Source organism: Pinus tabuliformis, chromosome 2_1, assembly GCF_031772625.1.
Source record: "Pinus tabuliformis cultivar Carrire ecotype Pingquan chromosome 2_1, CPIR1, whole genome shotgun sequence".
Lineage (NCBI taxonomy): Eukaryota > Viridiplantae > Streptophyta > Pinopsida > Pinales > Pinaceae > Pinus > Pinus tabuliformis.
Window position 1 is genome coordinate 620,223,817 of NC_142299.1, and position 19,383 is coordinate 620,243,199.

The 19,383-nt window shown below is 33.7% G+C and overlaps 1 protein-coding gene across 1 annotated transcript; it reads right to left on the minus strand.

Annotated features, from left to right (window-relative positions):
- Positions 1-1,051: 1,051 nt before the first annotated feature.
- On the minus strand, positions 1,052-2,940 carry LOC149202051 (acetylajmalan esterase 1-like). Its single transcript, XM_089401459.1, has 5 exons — positions 2,664-2,940; positions 2,190-2,411; positions 1,954-2,102; positions 1,421-1,694; positions 1,052-1,329 (listed from the first exon to the last, which is right to left on the minus strand). Exons 1-5 carry the CDS (start codon positions 2,938-2,940, stop codon positions 1,052-1,054), a joined length of 1,200 nt encoding a protein of 399 aa, XP_089257585.1.
- Positions 2,941-19,383: the final 16,443 nt, after the last annotated feature.

A 19,383-nucleotide genomic window follows, 5' to 3' on the forward strand; every position in this document is an offset into this window, starting at 1 on the left:
ACTACATGGGAAATTAAAATGAAATATATAGCTGGCCTTTTACCATACGAATCAATTATAATGAATATAATGAATTAATCATCCAATTAAAGGATATGCTTTATTTGAGAATGACCATGCTTGGTGTATCTCCATAGAGAAAACTAGTAATTGTTGACAAAATGAAAGATGATGTCATTTGACTTTGCAATGATGATTAATATATGAACAAGGATAGCATACTCTTGAGGATATGTCTACATGTTCGATTCCTTGGATTGATGACTTTCTTTTGGATTAATTTAAAAGAGTATTTAGCAGCTTTTAAGGTTGATTGTGGTTAAAGTATCAATGGCAAAATGAAATATAATATTTGCTAATAATATGATAACTAAACCACATTTATTTTGATTCTATTTCATATAAGTTTTTATTTCTAAGATATAAACCACTGTATTCAAAATTTTATTGATTTATACTTGATTAACTAGAAGGAATAATTATTATAATTAGATCTACGGATATCCAAATCCAATAAATACTATATTCAATTCTTAATGTAATATAACATTGTAATGATTTGAAATAATTATTTTTTTATTCTTAAAATTAACAAAGAACCAACTTATTTTATCCCAAAAAATAACAAAATGTAAATAAAAAAATGTAACTCAAATTAAAAAACATAAAAAATAAATAATAATTTAAACAATAATATAATTTAAATAAAAAATATAACTCAAATTTAAAAGCGTTATAATAATTTTTTATTTCAGAATACCAATATACAATTAAAAATATTATTATTATAAAAAATCCGCCATTGAAATACAAATGAAAGAAATAGGGACTCAAATTAAATATTATTATTATAAAAAATCCCCCATTGAAATACAAATGAAAGAAATAGGGACTCAAATTCAAAAGTCCTATTGAGATTTGACATTCAATGCAGAATACATATTAATAGCGAATACAAAATATTAACTGGTGGCTGCATCACAAAGGCCATTACCAGAGATTTGACATATTTCACTCCAGAATACATATAAACCGCCATTACAAAACATTCTCATAAGGTGGTTCCCTGGTGGCTGGCTGCATCACAAAGGCCATTATCAGAGATTTTCATCATGTCACTGAAAGGTGGCTGAGTATATTGGGCTTTGTTGATGATGAATTGTGAAATAATTTTGTATGCGGCTTCAGTGAAATGTATTCCATCCCAACTGATGGCTCTTTCTGGATTTGAGCATGCTAACACTCCTGGTGTCCCACATGTATGCATGATATCAAAATTAAAAAGTTCTCCAGTTCCACAGCAAGACTGAAATGTATTAGCGGTAAAACCTGCATCATTTCAACATTGTCATTACACTACACTAATCCAATCCAAAATGTATATGAGTTTATTAACCGAATCCAAAATTTCCGTACGTACCGTATGCTGCATGGTTCTTGATTATTTCCATAAACATATTATAGTAGTCCGCATACACCAATATGGCGTGTGGATATTGAATCCTTAGCTGCTCTAGTGTCTCCTGCAACGCTGTGTTATGATCCTGGGAGAGTTGGTTATATGATGCTAGGCATCCATTTTCATCATAATCGGAGTTCCTCGGATAAGGGTCTAGAGTAAGTATGGCGGGCAAACATCCCAGAGGTGGCATTCCTTGGACAAATATGTACTGGGCTCCTTCTTCTATCAATGCCTGCACTCAATTCCAATTCCATTTTAATATAAAAAATTTTCCAAAAAAAGAAAAACTCATTCACCGCAACGCATGTCATCGTCTAAATAAAAGAAAACCGACTCATTCACCGCAATGCATGTCATCGTCTAAATAAAAGAAAACCGACAACGCATGTCATCGTCTAAATAAAAGAAAACCGTAATTATGTTATGAGAGGGTTATTGATATGGAGAAAGAAATAAGACATATCAAGTGGGGTTTAATTAAAATCAATTACCTGTATAGCTTTCTGAATCTTGGCTATGATAAGAGGAGTAAAGCCCCTTATCTCATCCGATGGCGAGGACGTAAAGGTGGAGTCTAGATAGTCGTTGAGACCGAATCCACCCATCACATATAACGCTCTTGAGAAATGAACTTGGCAATCTGTTGACCAAATATATATTTTAGAACCGTCTGGAAGCATAACCCTAAGTAAAATTTTACATAATTGAAATGATACTATGATTATACCCAAATTAGCTCTGCAGGTGAAATTTTTCAACTGGTGGAACCATCTGATTTGCGTATCTAGAGATAATGGTGTCTGCGGGAAGATGAGTCTGTCATTTAAGAAGGAATTGTCCAATGCAGTGGCACCCGCAACGGCAAAGTTAACTCCGTTTTTTCTCTCCGCCAGCTCCATGTCGATCAGTCCAATAGAAGGCCGGAGGAAATTAAATCCTAGCGAACTGGCTGAAAAATACACAACAAGAGGACAGGAAATTAAATCCTAGTGCACTGGCTGAAAAATACACAACAAGAAGAGGAGAGGAAATTAAATCCCAGTGCACTGGCTGAAAAATACACAAGAAGAAGAGGAGAGGAAATTAAATCCTAGTGCACTGGCTGAAAAATACACAATATACAAGTGATCATGAGTACTATGCAATATTTTACACCCAAGAGGCATGTATATGGAATTGGATGATGGGTGGTAATTATTACCCAAAAAGTCAATGACGAGACGTCCATCTGAAGCACGACCGGCGGGGAGGCCAAAGAAGGTTTTTCCATATGGAAGAGAGCGAAAATGAAGGTTGTAAGGAGGTGAAGCCATGTCCGCGTTTCCAGTATCAGCGAATGAATCTCCGAAACTGTAAATTGCTGCAAAACAAGATCGCCCTGAGGCTGTGTCGTCTGTGTCTGCTGCTGCTGCTCCCACATGAAGGAGCATCACCAACGCCAACAACAATCTCATCATCAGGCTATTCCTCATCATCATCTCTTCTCTTCTTAATCACTTAATATCTGTTCTTCCACACTCTTAAGCACGTATCATCTTCAAAGTGCGTTCAATGTGGTCCTTATAAAGATAAATAAATTTTGCAGTGGTGCTTTTGTAATTTTGCACTGCTATATTTAGATCATGCACATGCATAACGACGACGATCATGGAACGTAATTAGAATTTTTAATTTACGTGTAATTAGAATTTTTAATTTATGTGTAATTTTTAATTTTGTAATTTATGTGTAATCTTGCACTGCTATATTTAGATCAGGTACATGCATAACGACGATCATGGACCGTAATTAGAATTTTTTTACTACAATATTTTCCAATTAATCCTTCTCAAACTGCACTCGACGTTGTGTTGTTACTACAATATTTTCCAATTAATCCTCAAACTGCAGTCGACGCTGTGTTGTTTTCACTTCTCTAAAGATTCATTCATTCACTTGCAGTTGCCAGTGTTGTTTTTACTTCTAAATTTACCATGCTTCCGCTGCCTATTTATTTCTTTAGATCCGACGTGCATGGATCCAGTGATACTCTTACTTCTAATTTTACACGGTTACTTCCAACGTGCATGCATCTAATGGGCTATTTATTTTCCCACTTTTACTCACTCTTCTAATTTTACACTGCCTCTATGGGCTATTTATTTTTCCTTTTTTACTCACTCTTCTGATTTTACATTGCCATTTTTCCATTTTTACTCACTTTTCTAATTTTACACTGCCTCTATGGGTTATTTATTTTTCCATTTTTACTCACTTTTCTAATTTTACATTGCCTCTGTGGGTTATTTTTAGAGATAATGTGCATAGATCTAGATTAGTTTTCCACAGCCTTTTACTAAATATCTATATTTATTTTCCACAACTTTTTACTTCTAACTTTGCTAAACCCTGCTTTTTCTTTTTCTTTTAATTCTAACCTTGATAAACAGAGAGCTATTTTTAGAGTTTAAAATAAAACATATAGTATTTACGAGTGTTTATATTTACTTTCCAGATACATAATTATAATATTACTCGTGACTAGTAGTTAACTTTTTTGTTGTCTTAAGTTAAATATTTCTTGGCTTGAAACCATATTGCTAATTATGCCTTATTAGTCCTTGCCTGGGACTAATAGCGATGGATCCATCGTTGACCATACATTAACCAGTCTTTTGACCAAAAAAATTTATCCACTATCAAAGTTTAACCAAAGTTTATCTCTGCAAATATTGGTGTAAGAAATTTATAACCAAAGTTGTGAATTGGAGGTCTTATTGCACGCTTCACGTGCCCCGATGCAAATGAACTATGAACTTTAAAATCTTTCCCTATCTTAATTATTTGATCTATTTGATATTTTCAATTTACATAAATGTTTACTTTAAAATCTTTCGTATCTCAATTATTTGATCTGGCTGTATGACTAAGGACACCGTAAAAAATGCATTTGCATAAAATAATTTTTATATTATTATATTAATTGAAAATAAATATTATTGGGCGTTAGATAAAATTTACAAGTGTATGAGCTACGAATGTAAGGTGAAATAACGAAGTTATATTAATAATAATAAAATTTGAATAAGAGGCTATGTTAACCACAACTGGCTATTGGCATGTTAGCCATTTGTCATCTATGAAGCTTCCCACAACTGCTAAAACAACAATTTGTGGCTCCTCCCTTCGCTTTTGGGGTTGGGTCTTCCCACAACAATTCTTCGCTTTTGGATGGGGATGAACAGAGTTGGGTCTAGTACTCGATCTTCAAGTGCAGTTTTTTCTTTGTGATGCAGATAACCCCAATTAATTAGTCATAGTAGCTTTCAGAAGACAATTTCTGTAATTTCCGCTGGTTTTGAACATCAAATAACCTTGTTCTTCGGTGTGGTTTTTACGCTCTTTCCAGTGCAGATGCAGATAGAGTAACAGTTTTAGCAGCACTACCAGCAATTGCATTTACTCGAGGAGAAGTGAGGATGTAGATAGAGTAACAGTTTTAGCAGCACTACCAATAGTTTCATTTTCTCGAGGGGAAGCACCTAGAAGTAAAGTAGTAGAGGTCAAAGCATTCCATAACCCATTTACCAAGTTGAACCAGTATCCAAGGTTGAATAGAACAAACTCATAATAGAACACTCTCCAGAAAGGGCGGAATAGAGTTGGTTTGTCTGTTCTTGAACTTCCAATATTTTCTTTTGAATTTTCATGAATATTGATGCATTATAAATTAATACTGAAGTCTGTTTATGTTTGATTTAAAATTTACTTATGTTTTCTCTTGAATTTTTAGTGTTTAATTTTCAAATTTCTGTCTAAGTTTAGTCTAAAATTTATTCATATTTGCTTTACTGTCTAAAATTGATTGATATTTGCTTTACTGTCTATGTTTGGTCTAAAATTCATTCACGTTTTCTTTTGAGTTTTGGAATTTTCAAGAATATGGGAGGATTCTTTGCTTTACTGTCTATGTTTGGTCTAAAATTTATTCACGTTTTCTTTTGAATTTTGGAATTTTCAAGAATATGGGAGGATTCTTTGCTTTACTGTCTATGTTTGGTCTAAAATATATTCACGTTTTCTTTTGAATTTTGGAATTTTCAAGAATATGGGAGGATTCAAATTTCCAAGAATATTGGAGTATTAAATTATGTCTATGTTTCTCTAAAATTAACTCATGTTTGGCTTCAGAATTTTATTAAATAATTTGTTGAAATACAAACATTTTTCATTCAATTCAAATTTACTTATGTTTGGATTCAGAATTTTATTAAATAATTTGTTGAAATACAAACATTTTTCATTTAATTCTTTGCTTAATTATAATATTCTTCTTATAATTCCAGGATTAGGCTTAAAACAATTGATATACATGTAAACTCAAAAGCCACAACTTCAAAATCTTTAATAAAAAATATTATACAAAACTCGACTCAAGCATATTCACAACGCTGCATGCACTGTGATTTAAATGAAAAGAATTTTAACTTCAATATCCTTAATAAAACATGTTAGCCGAAACTCAACTAAATCAATCATATTTACAAAGTTGAATTCACTCTGATTTAAATGAAAATAAATTTAATTTGGCCCCCTAAAACAACAATTGTAACTCAAAAATTAACACTCTTGAAAAACCAGTTTCAATTTACAATCGCAACTCAAAAAATAACACTCTTGAAAAACCTGTTTCAGTTTACGCCTAACCTCTCCTTCAGGTCTAAAACTTCCTTCATATGATCCAGGTACTTCAGGTGTCTTCTGCACATTTGTTTCTTCCTTTTTATACATTTCCTTTTTTCTAACCTTTTATGTACATTTTTTTTCCATTTCCTTTTTTTCAAACTTCTATTTATACCTGCCATTTCCTTTTGTCCAACCTGTAACAAATGCCTTTTTTTTCCATTTCCTTTTTTCGCACTTCTATTTATACCTGCTCGATTACTATATCTAAAGGGGCATCAACAGAGCAGTTGGTTGATTAGGCAGTTGCTATGGCTGATGATGCAGTAGCTATGGCACAAAAATGATTTGGTTATTTATGTTTTTCTTTCATGATGTTCGAGCCAACAGTGGTTTGCATCCCTGTCCACCTGTTTCAATGGTGCTTTGCATGGATGCCCATGTGTCAATCCATACTTTTTCCGTTAAATAACAAGATATCCGTGGTGTGATATGTTGGGGGGTTATAATCCAAGATAGTGGCTCCATTTAATAGACCATTCCAATAAGTTCAAGAATTCAAAAATCAATGCTGACTTGGAACATTTTTATAAAATTCATTTATATACATTGATTTTATATTAAAATAACCCTCTCATAATATTCAAAGTATCTTAGTAAATACTGAAAACAAGTGACGTGATTATATCAATTCATCCTCATGCCGTGAACGCATTGTTCATGAATGGTAGAAATATACTAATAAGTAGAGGACCAATGTCCTTGGGATTCCCCATTGGTTAATGTAATCGCACAGTGCATTGGGATTACTTATAAAAATATATATTTTTCAATATAAAATATTATTTTTATGATTTCGTGAATTTTTAAATATTTTTATTATTGTTATTTTTGTTTTTGTTTTATTAGGGAAATTGGAGAGTATTGGATTCTAATTACAGTTCGTTAATTATTATAGTTTTTGTCTTTTAAATTATATATATAATTATATAAATATTTTGAAATTTTATTTACATTAAAAATTAAAGTAATTTAAATCAAATATTATATATATATATATATATATATATATATATATATATATATATATATATATATATATATACTTAACTTTATAACTCCACTTATTTAGTAAAAATGAAATGCATAATTATACATTTTTTTGTGTTACATATAATATAGTCAAATATATTGAAATTCATTGAAAGATTAAGTATATATAATTTTTTTAGTGTAAAATCTTTTATATTTTATGATGTTATTGGTTTTATTGAAGTTTGAACATAATAAATTGTAATATGTTGTTTCCTAAAAAATGGATGATGTAAAGAATTAATATTTAATATCAAAAACTTGTACAAATAATGTAAAAAATTTAAGAATTTCTAACTTAAAAATATTGTAAAAGATTTAAGAATTCCCAAGTTAAAAATATCCAGATCAATTACATAATTGCAAAATCAATAAAAACACTACTCTTTTCTTCAAAACACTGCACTGCATTATGAATAATGAAAAATGTCTTATAGTTTAGGTGGTGAACATCTTTGCTAGTTTTTAAATCTGAATTAAGTCTTAAAAATATTTATATTTTTATGTGTAGTAGCATGCATCTATTTTAACTATTATATTATTTAATGTTAATAAAGATAAAATAAAATTATATATCCATTTTAACCATTATATTATTTAATCATTATATTATTTAATCTTAATAAAGATAAAAGAAAATTAAACAAAATATTTTGTTCACATAAATATATATAAACTTTTATTAAAAAAAAACAAAAACAAAAACAAAACCATTATTTTTCATTGTGCCTAAAAAGTAGGAAACTTTTCCCTAGCATTCCAATAAAACCATGGAAGAGATCTCCCAATGCACTAAGCTTGATATATAAAGCTTTTATTATATAATTTTATATGCTTTTATTATATAATTTTATTTTATTTTAAATATATATTTATACGTTTGGGAAAAATATTAAAAATACACATATGTGTGACTAAGACATATGCACTGAAACCATGGAAGAGATCTCCCAATGCACTAAGCTTGATATATAAAGCTTTTATTATATAAATTTATATGCTTTTATGCTTTTATTTTATTTTAAATATATATTTATAGGTTTGGGAAAAATATTAAAAATACACATATGTGTGACTAAGACATATGCACTGAAGAATAAGACATCAAAATTTTCTCACCATAATATTCAAAATATGTCAATAAATATTGAAATCTGTTTCAACTAATCAGTAGGTCTAACTAAAACAAAATCCATAGGTTTCGAATAAAACCCAATTGCATATTAAATTCCGCACATCACCATCGATTTGACAGCTCTAGGTGAACTATTTCAGTTTCATTTCAAATCGGACAGTATACAATCCATTTGTGTTGTCCTTGCAGACCCGGCAGGGACTACCGCCACGGCAGTGGCTCCTTGTTAACAATATACGTTTAGAAATATTATAAAATATTTGGAATTAATAGATTTTGGAAAATATCGTAGAATGAGTGATGATATTGAACTTATATCTATAGATCACATTCTATGCATTCTGGGAATGTCGAAGGAAATTTTCATTGAATGACTTCATTGATGTAAGCTTTTTAACAACTATCAAAGGATGACTTAGAGTATATAAATCGATGCGATGCAAATAAAGACGAAGAAATGTTGACAATGAAATCACCTATTTTAACAACTCTCTTTCTTAAATATTTTTATATGGTGCATTACATTTAATGATTTTACAATTTTATGTTGTATAAATGGAAGTGAGAAAGTTTGATCTGTGCGTTAAGTTTCACCTCCCAATCATAGATATTTAATTAGGATATCCTCTTAAACTATTTCGAAATCTTTTATTATGTAATTTATTATTTTAAATCTAAAGTTATCAGCATAGTGCTCAAAACAATGTTGACAATGAAATCACCTATTTTAACAACTCTCTTTCTTAAATATTTTTATATGGTGCATTACATTTAATGATTTTACAATTTTATGTTGTATAAATGGAAGTGAGCAAGTTTGATCTGTGCGTTAAGTTTCACCTCCCAATCATAGATATTTAATTAGGATATCCTCCTAAACTATTTCGAAATCTTTTATTATGTAGTTTATTATTTTAAATCTAAAGTTATCAGCATAGAGCTCAAAACTTGTGGAAATAATTAATTAGACATAAAGTAAACATAATACCTCTTTCAACTCCCCTACCATCATCTTTGGCAATTTCTCCCAGTAATAAGCAGTTGATTCTAAAGCTCATTGATTCAAGTTATCCCTATAACGTGGGCAAGGATTTCCTCTATTACTCTAATTTTGAGTCCCCACGCTATAGTTGTAAATAGGAAAAACTTATAGGTGAAACCCTATAGATTATCCACCCTCCATCTTGAAAAATTTGACACACTTCAGGGTTGCCCCAAAGTTGTTTGAAGGTGACAGGTTCATGTTGGATAGTTGAACTTCCCATTGTGCAAAAGATTGATGTATCATATTAAATAGTGGTAGCAATATGCTATGAACACCAATAGCAGTATCAAACAATAATAGTAATAATGGAAACATTGACAACATTCATGTAATGAGGAAGATGAGGGTTAGTAATTTCCAAATAAGGTATCAATGCCAAAAATAAAATTTAGTGACTTCTAGAGTGTTGTGTCATAATGGACCTTAGTGTGCTAGAGATTATGGAAGATATAGTTGATTATGAGGGTGAAGTGATTAGAAGATTAGCAATGTAATAGTCAGGAGAATTACCCCATGTTCCCCCTCCCACTCCTCCCAACTAATGGAACATGTTGTCCTTGCAATGAAAAATAAATTAGGAAGGTACTAAAGTAGTTTCAATCATGAAAAAGTACTAAAGTAATTGTGAAAAAGGTTTCTAGTCTTTTCCATTCCCAAGGAGATCAACTTGACCCACTTGTGTATCTAGGCACCTAGGGCTTGAGAAGTTAGGAAACTTATACAATAATTGAACCCTAGCGACCAACCAAATTTATCCTGTCTTCTGTGTGCGACCGAGCTTCTAGCCTCGAAAGACCAATTTTTGTCTTCAAAAGTTTTTCTTTCTATCCTCGATCTGTCTGAGCTCTCTATTTAATAGCTAGAACTGGTACAAATTCATTTTATTTTGCTTGATTTCTTTAGATTTTCTGTCCTTCATTGGGAGAGGGTTTTTGACTTGTACTAGGCATTGATCTTCTTGTTTTTTCTGATCTATTGGATCTATTTATTTATTTTTCTGTTAGCTGCCGATCTTTGCTAGATCTTAGCCATTTCTTATGCATTGGTTGGGATCTTCCATTTCTTGTGTCCTCCCATAAGTTCAGTCTCTTCTGGGGGGTGCTAGCTGGGATGGATCGATCTCTACGGAAAAGGAGGTGGATTTACTTTAGGGATACTCTCTTCCTTTTCCTCTTCAAGTTCTTAAGGTGGAGATGGAGGTTGGTTATCTTCAAGTTCCCTTTTGGACCTAAGGTTGATTTCTTAGATCTCCATAGCATAGGAACAGTAAGATGTCTCTCCAATGTAGACTTGTTGTGCTTGCTCATTATTCGGGTTCAGATTAGGTTGAGCATGCATCTGAGGTTGCTTGGTTGGAGCGGGATGAGTGATTTGTGGTTGAGGTGGAGGTGAAGCAGTAAAGTAGGAGGTTGGTTAAGTTGAGGCCTCCACCCATGTGATGGGTTATTCCATTTAGGAGGTTGGGAAACATATGGCTGAAATGGTTAATTGACATGTTGGGGAGGATATTGAGGGGCATCAAGCCAAGGAGGAGGTGTGGAACGTGATGGATGAGGGGAATAGTACTATGGTGGAAAGGGTGCATTCTGGTAGGGATGGTATTAAGAGTAAGATGCACCTTGCATGCCCTGCTGGTATGGACGAGGTCCTTGAGGCCTCCTTTGATTTATAAAGCAGAGTTGCTCAGCCCCACCTTCCGCCCCTTCGTATACAACTTTTAAACAAATAAAATAAGGGTATTTATCTGTGGCATGGTTCTCCTCACAGATTGAGGAGACCTGTACAACATGTAATGGGCATTCATTTCTGGGTTTCCTTTTAGTTCATTTAGGGCATAAAATAACTAGGGCTCTCTCTGCTTCCTTTGGTTTCCTCTTCATTTGCATGGTATCCATTTGCAAAGAAAAGGCACATAAATTTCACTTTTAAAGTCTTCCAACATGTTCCTAATCTCATTCTTGATGGATGTTGTGGAAGGGGAGGAATTGATCAAGCCTTGACTAGCCCTACCCTTCTTTCTATTGGCCCTAGAGGGAATTTTGAACAATGCTTTGATGCCGTCATAGGATAAATGATAGATATCTGCCCGAGACAACATGTTGATGTTTTCCAGCATGTCCTCCCTAATCCCTCAAAGAAGAACTAGCTTGAGTGATTCAGGATCAAGGGTGCATCTGGCCCTCCTATAACTGAGTTGAAATCTCTCCTCATAGTCTTCCAAGGATTCATCATGTCCAAGAGTCATTCTAAATATTTATTCCTTGGTTTATTTGGACCTACAGTAGTCCCTACACTTGTCATTAAAAGCTTGTTGAATTTGAGCCTAGGTAGTGGCGTTATCCCCAGGCAGACCCATAAACCAGCCCAAGGCTGCATCCTTAAGGGTAGATGGGAATAAATTCAACTTCTGGTCATTAGAGGCATAGTCATAGGTCCTACAGGTAACGACAAATTTAAACATAAAGGTATCAAGATCCTTAGAGGCTAATCCATGAAAGTGTGGAATGGAATTAGGGCCGATATTCTCCATTCTAGCCTCTCCACTAGTCTCTATGATAGGGAAAAAAATCATTGTTCCTATTTCCAGCCATGGTTTGGGTAGGTGAAGTGGGTACTTCTCCTTCCCGAATAGGTTCTTCAAATATCTCAGGTTTCTCACCTAGAGGGTCTTCTAACACCCCTAGAGTCAGAGAGGGAAGCTCGCAGTCACCGGAGAAGAGTGAAGGTTGACTACTTGAGGGGGTGGGGGTGTTCGGTAAGAATTTTCCTTGGGTATCTCTATTCCTACGAGGTATGAAAGGAATTTTTCTCTTTTGTTTTTATGTTGCTTTTTCAAAACTGTATGTAAAACATAAAACAATGTTGAAGCATATATAACATCTACCTAGACACCTCCCCGACAATGACGCAAGAAAGTGGTGAGACCTGGTATTGCACCAAGAGTTCTGCAACTCCCAAGGGCTCCTCAACTCTATTTATCAACCGAAGGTTCGTACACACTTCGAGGTGAGAATGCTATATACACAGTAGATGGGATTCTACTCATGCCACCCTCAATTAGGAAATTTGATCAATAGTTCTCCAAGACCATTCTTCCTACTGAATTAGAAGGAAAAATAACTAATGAAGGTGCAACTTAGAACCTACCTTTAATGATCAAAAGGAAAATTCTTTTTGAACTTCAACTTGTAAATGTTATTGAATCAATTCATGAAAATATAAGAGCTACACTACTTGTAGATAAGGAACTACATTATCTTGCAATCAACCATCTAGCTACCAAATACACTTGCAGACAAGAAGCTAACCCACCAAATTATAACTCAAGATTCCATTTATCATCTATATAGCTCACACTTGCATATATACCAATGTTTTATTTGTGCCAAATCTGTAATAAAGAAAGTCCTGCTATCTTATTTTGCAGTAAAGGAAAATGATGGTTGGAGTGGCTTAGGTGCTTCCCTTGATCATTGAGTCACAGTTGGGGGCCAACCTACTTCTAAACTAAGTCCAAATTGCATAAAAGGTCAAAATAAGTGGAGAAAGAGGACGCTACATGTATGTTATAGAAGGCTGCGACAGGTACCCTATATTGCTACTTGAAGGCCTGTAATTCTATAGGAAGGTTGCCGAGAAGATTTAGGAGGTAGGAATGATGGGTTCCAGGGATGGAAAGGTGGATGGAGGTTGAGGTAAATGGATTAAACTTGACCAACACCCCTATCCAAGTTCAAATCCTTTCGAAGGCCTGTTTTGAACTAGGAGAGCTTCTCACGGTGATCTAAGAGGCTGATCTCAAGAACATAACTTTGAAGATAGAATTTGAGCTTCATAAAAGATGCCGAGGAAGTCCAAGATGGATGTGGTGAAAGGCCCCTTTCTTGAAGATACAAATATCCCTGCAACATCACATGCATATACCCTTTCATCATTGAAAAATGAAACAACTAATAGTGGAAAGGATGAGTTGAATTTAAATGTGATCTAATCTGTGTCAAAAACTCCGATCCAGTCAATGAATCAACTCCTAAGCTATATTAAGCCCATGAAAAACAATATGAATAACATAGACCTTCTTCCAAGAAATCATAAACATAGTATTTTTGGACTGTGATTGTAGATCCTTCCATTCGTGCTCCCATGGGAGAGATGAGATAGAGGTCACAATCACAAGATTTTTAAGGGTTATTTTCTAATGAAATGCAGAAAACTAATAAACACTTTGAACTAAAAAGAAATACCAATACACAAGAGGGGCCTAAGCCATTGGGTTTGGGCCCAAACCCAAGAGCCTCAACCCTCTAGAGATAACTTAGTGATTAACCAGTAACAAGCTTATCATTATCATTGCATCAATGTCAAATGACCTCGAGATGATGAGAGAGTGTGTGGTGATCTTGGGCTCATTGAAGGAGTTAAGGAGGTGGAAAACCTCCTAGAATCTCTCCCCGTTGTCTACTCCCAGCCCATACATGTAAATTACCCAAAAAATCCTCTGTTTCCTCCAATTAAACCATATTAGGTTACATGACATAGAAAAACATCTTTTACCCTTCTCACTAGGCATAATATAACAAAAATTATAAATAAATGTGAGAAAGACATAGTTCCAAAGATGGAGGATGACATTATGACCCTTATGATGCACCTATTTTTGAGCCTCATCAATTTTCATGGTACAATTTATTATGGTTTGACATATGTCTCAAACGGTGATATACAATTGTACGGATATACAGATGCAGATTGGGCAGGGAGCGTTGAAGACAAAAATAGTACTTCCGAAGGTTTCTTTAGCTCGGGATACTCTATGATTCGTGGATGAGTAGGAAGTAGAAATGTATTGCACTTAACACTGCTGAGGCAGATTATATTGCATCCATTCTAGCGAGTTGTGAAGTAGTGTGGCTTTGGGAGTTACTCACAAGACTATTTGATCAGGTGCTAGAACCGACTGTGATATATTGTGACAATCAAAGCTGTGTTAAGTTGATAGATAATCCAATTTTCCATGACAATTTGAAGTACATCGAGATCAAGTACCAATTCATTCATGACATAGTGCAGAAGGGAGAAGTGAATCTCTAATATGTCTCTACTAATGAGCATATCATTGATATACTTAGAAAGCCTTTGTCCAGATAGTATTTTGTATACTTCAGGGACAATCTTGGACTTATTGAGAATGTTTGTCTCAGTGAGAGGGAGTGCTCATGAGATAACATCATGGATCGACATTCTTCCTATGTCAAGTATATTGACCCTAATTGGCGAGAATGGTCCAATAGAGGATAATTGTTCTTCTTTTGTAATGTATGTTGACACAAATTAGGAAGAATATTCCTGGAGCATGAGGATCAGTTAAAATAAGTCCCTAAATTACTTAGATAAAATGTGGCCTTTGGAGATTTACCATGCATGAAAGACATTGAACCGAATAATGGTGAACCAAGATTAGTCTGTATACCATATGCGAAAAAGACTGGAATTATGGTTACTAGTTGATGCTAAATGATGTACCATGTGTTAAGAGTATCAACCAAGATTTTGGTGAGGATATACCATAGGTCAGAGGTATTGACTAGAATTATTAATTGGTTGAGGTTGTTGATTTACCACATGTCAAAGATGTTTGACCAGATTATGGTAATTAGTGGATGCTATTGGTTTACCATGTGTCAAAATTGCTCACCTATTCATGGTAATAGAATAATGATGATGATTTTCTATAGCTTTCTGTTAGAGAATTTTGTCAACAAAATAACATCTGCGTAGTTATTACGAATACCTCCCTAGTTAAGAGGGAGTGCTGAATCTTGTAGCCATGGTTGGCCTTTATAATTTATATTTTATCCCTTGAAGTATATAATGTAGTTCTATGATATGTTCTTCATGTCATTTTTTCCCTTGAAAGAATTAATATAAGACACATTGTTCATGTCGATATCAAGAAAGAAATTTTGAAAATTTGAATTCTGATTTTTTGGCTCCAAATTTTTCAATTCGGTCCTCCTTAATGTCAAGTCTGCTCTAGTGAAGAGACACCCATTCATAGAGACAAAACATTATATATAGAGAACTTAACCTCCTCCACAAGTCACGATTCGATTTCTCACACAGGTAGAAATATTTTGGGCATCCAATCGAAGAAGAACGACAATGAAGAAGGAAAATAAGGACAAATTCACATCAAGAACATTTATCGATTTATATACGTTGAACATGTGACTTTCTAGGAAGTTTTTGGGTAACAGGCCGGACTTCTAGGATGTAGGTCCAAAATTCTGGGCATAACATTTTGGGTAGCAGGGTCGAGTTTCTGGGCATATTCTAGGAGGATGAAATTCAGCCTAGGAAGATCCGAGAGGGCTGAAGTTGAAGGGAAATATTTTGACTTGATAAAAGGGTTGTTTGACTAGCTTTGACCATAACATTGTTGGTCAGTTTGACCTCATAGTTGACTAGCAATATTAGGAATATCTCTTGTTGAATTGAATAATTTATCTAAGTAAATTTTGCTCGGTTTTCCCAGGGTAAATATGTTCTCTTTGTGCATTCTGATATCTATTGTCCTTGTGAGTTGATGGTTGAATTTCCGAAGTATAACTTCTTAATGATAAAATTGAATTGTTAAAAGGAGATCTACATTATTAGAAGTAATTATCCGTATTTAATAAATTAGTGCTTGTATCTATTGCACTTGAAAAATAGACATGATCATGTCTCTATGGTCTTGGAAAAGTACTTCCAAAATTCCTTATGAGCTACACATATTGCTGCTTGTAATAGTTTCCAAGACCATGTTTTGCAAACAATTTATTCATTTATATCCTAGCATGTTTTTCATGTCATGATATATGGGAAATGGTAAACTTAAATATCATACTCAACATAAACTCAATGAAATTTTACTTGGCATCTAATGGTCTTGGTAAACATGTTACTTGGTAAATTTTCCATTTATTATTAAGGATCTGCATAAGGATATACAAATGCATGATTTGTATTCTAGCTTTGGTGCAAGAATGCAAATTTAGTCATATCCGTCTATATATGTTTGAATACAAATATACTGTGAATGAAGATTTTTTATTATTATAAACAATGGACAAGATTAAGGGCTAAAGACCAAATTTGAAAAGGGGTTTAACAGGTTTATAAAATCCATGGCTAAAGAGATGGAAATGACCAAGGATCAAATTTAAGGAGCTTAATTTATTTCGAGTTTGTGCCTATTTTTCATAGATATAAGGTTCTCACAATTAGGTTGTTATTCAAATTACATGCTTAATAAAAGGTGTTAGTTAGTTAGGGGGCGATTCTATGCAATGGTCTTGCTAAACAAGTTATATGATATCATTTCCACTTAATAACATGTAAATGGATGATTCACATTATAGCTGAGTGCAAACTTCATAACTTTTGTTATGTGTTTGCAATCATGATTAGATAACTGCGACAATGACATGATAAATTGTTGTGATTTTCTTGAAGGATATACTTTGTTGAAACTGTGCATATAGTTAATGCAAGACTCTATTCTATATCCTCAAATCAAAATTATGCTAATAAACCAAAAAGAAATAGCAAGTAGAAAATGTTTGTGCCAGTCAACATCATGGTAATGAGTCTAATGAAGTGGTAAAACATGACATGTGGCATCTCATCCACTGATTTGGATTTAAACAGGAACACCACAAATTACAGATATAACCATAAATACAAAGATGCAAAATCACCCTCAAAATTGGGGATATTTTAGAGAAGTTTGGTTGGCATGTATGCCATGCAAAATCATGCAAGAGAGGATCAATTATTGGTTGGCTCAAATCAAGGAGGTTCAAACTAGCCATAAACAAAAGAAAAGTCTGAGTTGTGTACATTGTGGTGGTCATTACTATATTGTTTCCATTGGTGGGACCCACGTTATTTATGCCATTAACACCAAAATTACTTCCATTGTTAGCACCCACAATAGGGTTGATACCTTCCATACTGGAAATAGGTTGGGGTTTTTTGGATGCCTAATCTGATAGGATTGGTGTGCATGAATTCAGACATTCATAGAAGTCTAAGCGACCTCTTGGAAGATGAAAACTAAGGGTTAAAAAACCATGTATTAATATGTAAACCTTGGGAATAGAATGCAATCAGATGAGTTATTCTTCTCACTCAAATTTAATTTCAATAAGCTACGTATTTGATTTTTAATTAATGGTAGCTTGAAACTCTATTATTAATTCTTCAATCTAAAAAAAAGTATTAAGAAATTTTCTCAAAACAATATAACTTAGATTAAAAATATAAAAAATAATGTGAAATCTATGAAAACTGAGAGTTCCAAAGTTCAAATCCCCTCGATTGTGACCATGTTTATGGAGAGGAGGATAGGCTACAAACCCCTAGAGGTTTACTAGTAGCTACTTGTAAAATGATCCTTGTAAGCCAATTCCTCTAGTTTTCCCATCTAGAAAGCACGATCCTTGTAAGCCAATTGTATTAGGGATTTCCCTAAGTTAAATTCAAGTGGAACAAAGAGAGGGAAAGGCCATTGATGACCACTATGATGTCAATAATTGAATTTACAATCATGAGTTATACTATACCCAATCTCTAGCATACCAATATTATCCAAATCATTTTGATAACATATTGTAACATATCCAGCTGTCTAATTAAGCTACAATATAGATCATCGCATTAGATTTATAGGTAAATATATTTTTTCATTTGGAAATACTATTTTTCATTACAAAATAGTTAGAGTACCCATATACACTTTAATACATTTAACTAAATAAATATTCCTTATAATACGGGGTATAATAATAGTTACTACATGGGAAATTAAAATGAAATATATAGCTGGCCTTTTACCATACGAATCAATTATAATGAATATAATGAATTAATCATCCAATTAAAGGATATGCTTTATTTGAGATTTGTTGGACACCTAATCCTAAAGGGTTAGTGTGGAAGCCGGAAAGACTAAGCAGTCCAAGAGACCTTGGGATCTGAATCCCAAGAGTCACCTATTGTACTATAAATGTGTATCTTATGTTAATAAAAAATATGAACTCACTGATTTATCTTTCCTATTGTTTTCCTATCCATGTGTGTTTAACATGGTATCGGAGCCACTAGTTTTTCTGTGGCCTGTTATGTGCATATCAGTCCTGGCATGTCAGTGCTGGCCCTCTGCCATATTCTTTTCCAGCACGCTCCTGACATGCTGCCTCTGCCTCTGCCATATAACGCATATGTCCAAGCCGTTATGAGACCCGCGTTCTCTGTCCATATACACACCATTTAAAAGCGCTGCACCACCTGGGATTATCATTATTCCCTGACAAAACTATGTTTAATGATGGGCTGCTCATTTCTGCCATATGACTGCATTTGTTAGAACTGTGTTTAATGCGTTTTTATGTTGGTTTCATATTCTTCTCTGACTGCAATGCTCCCACAGAGAAACGCCCCAAAATTTGTAACGCTTGTCCGTTGATGGTAACGCTTGTCCATTGATTGTCATTTGACCAGCCATTTCTCTCATTTCTTGCACGACTATGGTTGCTCCACTATTCTTTTCACAGCTCTCCATATTTGGAACAATTTTATGATTCACAACGCCCTCAGAAGTTTGCATCGTGTGTCTGTAATTATTATCGTCAGGAAATGGCCTTGGGATCTTTAACATGATATTGATTCCAAATTTAGGAAGAACGCTAAGATCATGCTCAAACATCTTTAGATTAGAAAGAACTTGTTCCAGAGCTTTATGAACATTCGCACGTTCTCCTCGTATCTCAAGCAGCCTGTCGTCTTTTGTACCAATCGAATATTTAAATATTGGCGTTTGTACTTCGTTTAATAGCTCGTATTGTTGTCCCGGCACTCCGGGCTTCAGATACCTGTTGCTATTTTTATTTGGCGTCCTGGAGCCTTCCCTTCGCTTGGAACACGAAGAATAAAAGCCCTTCT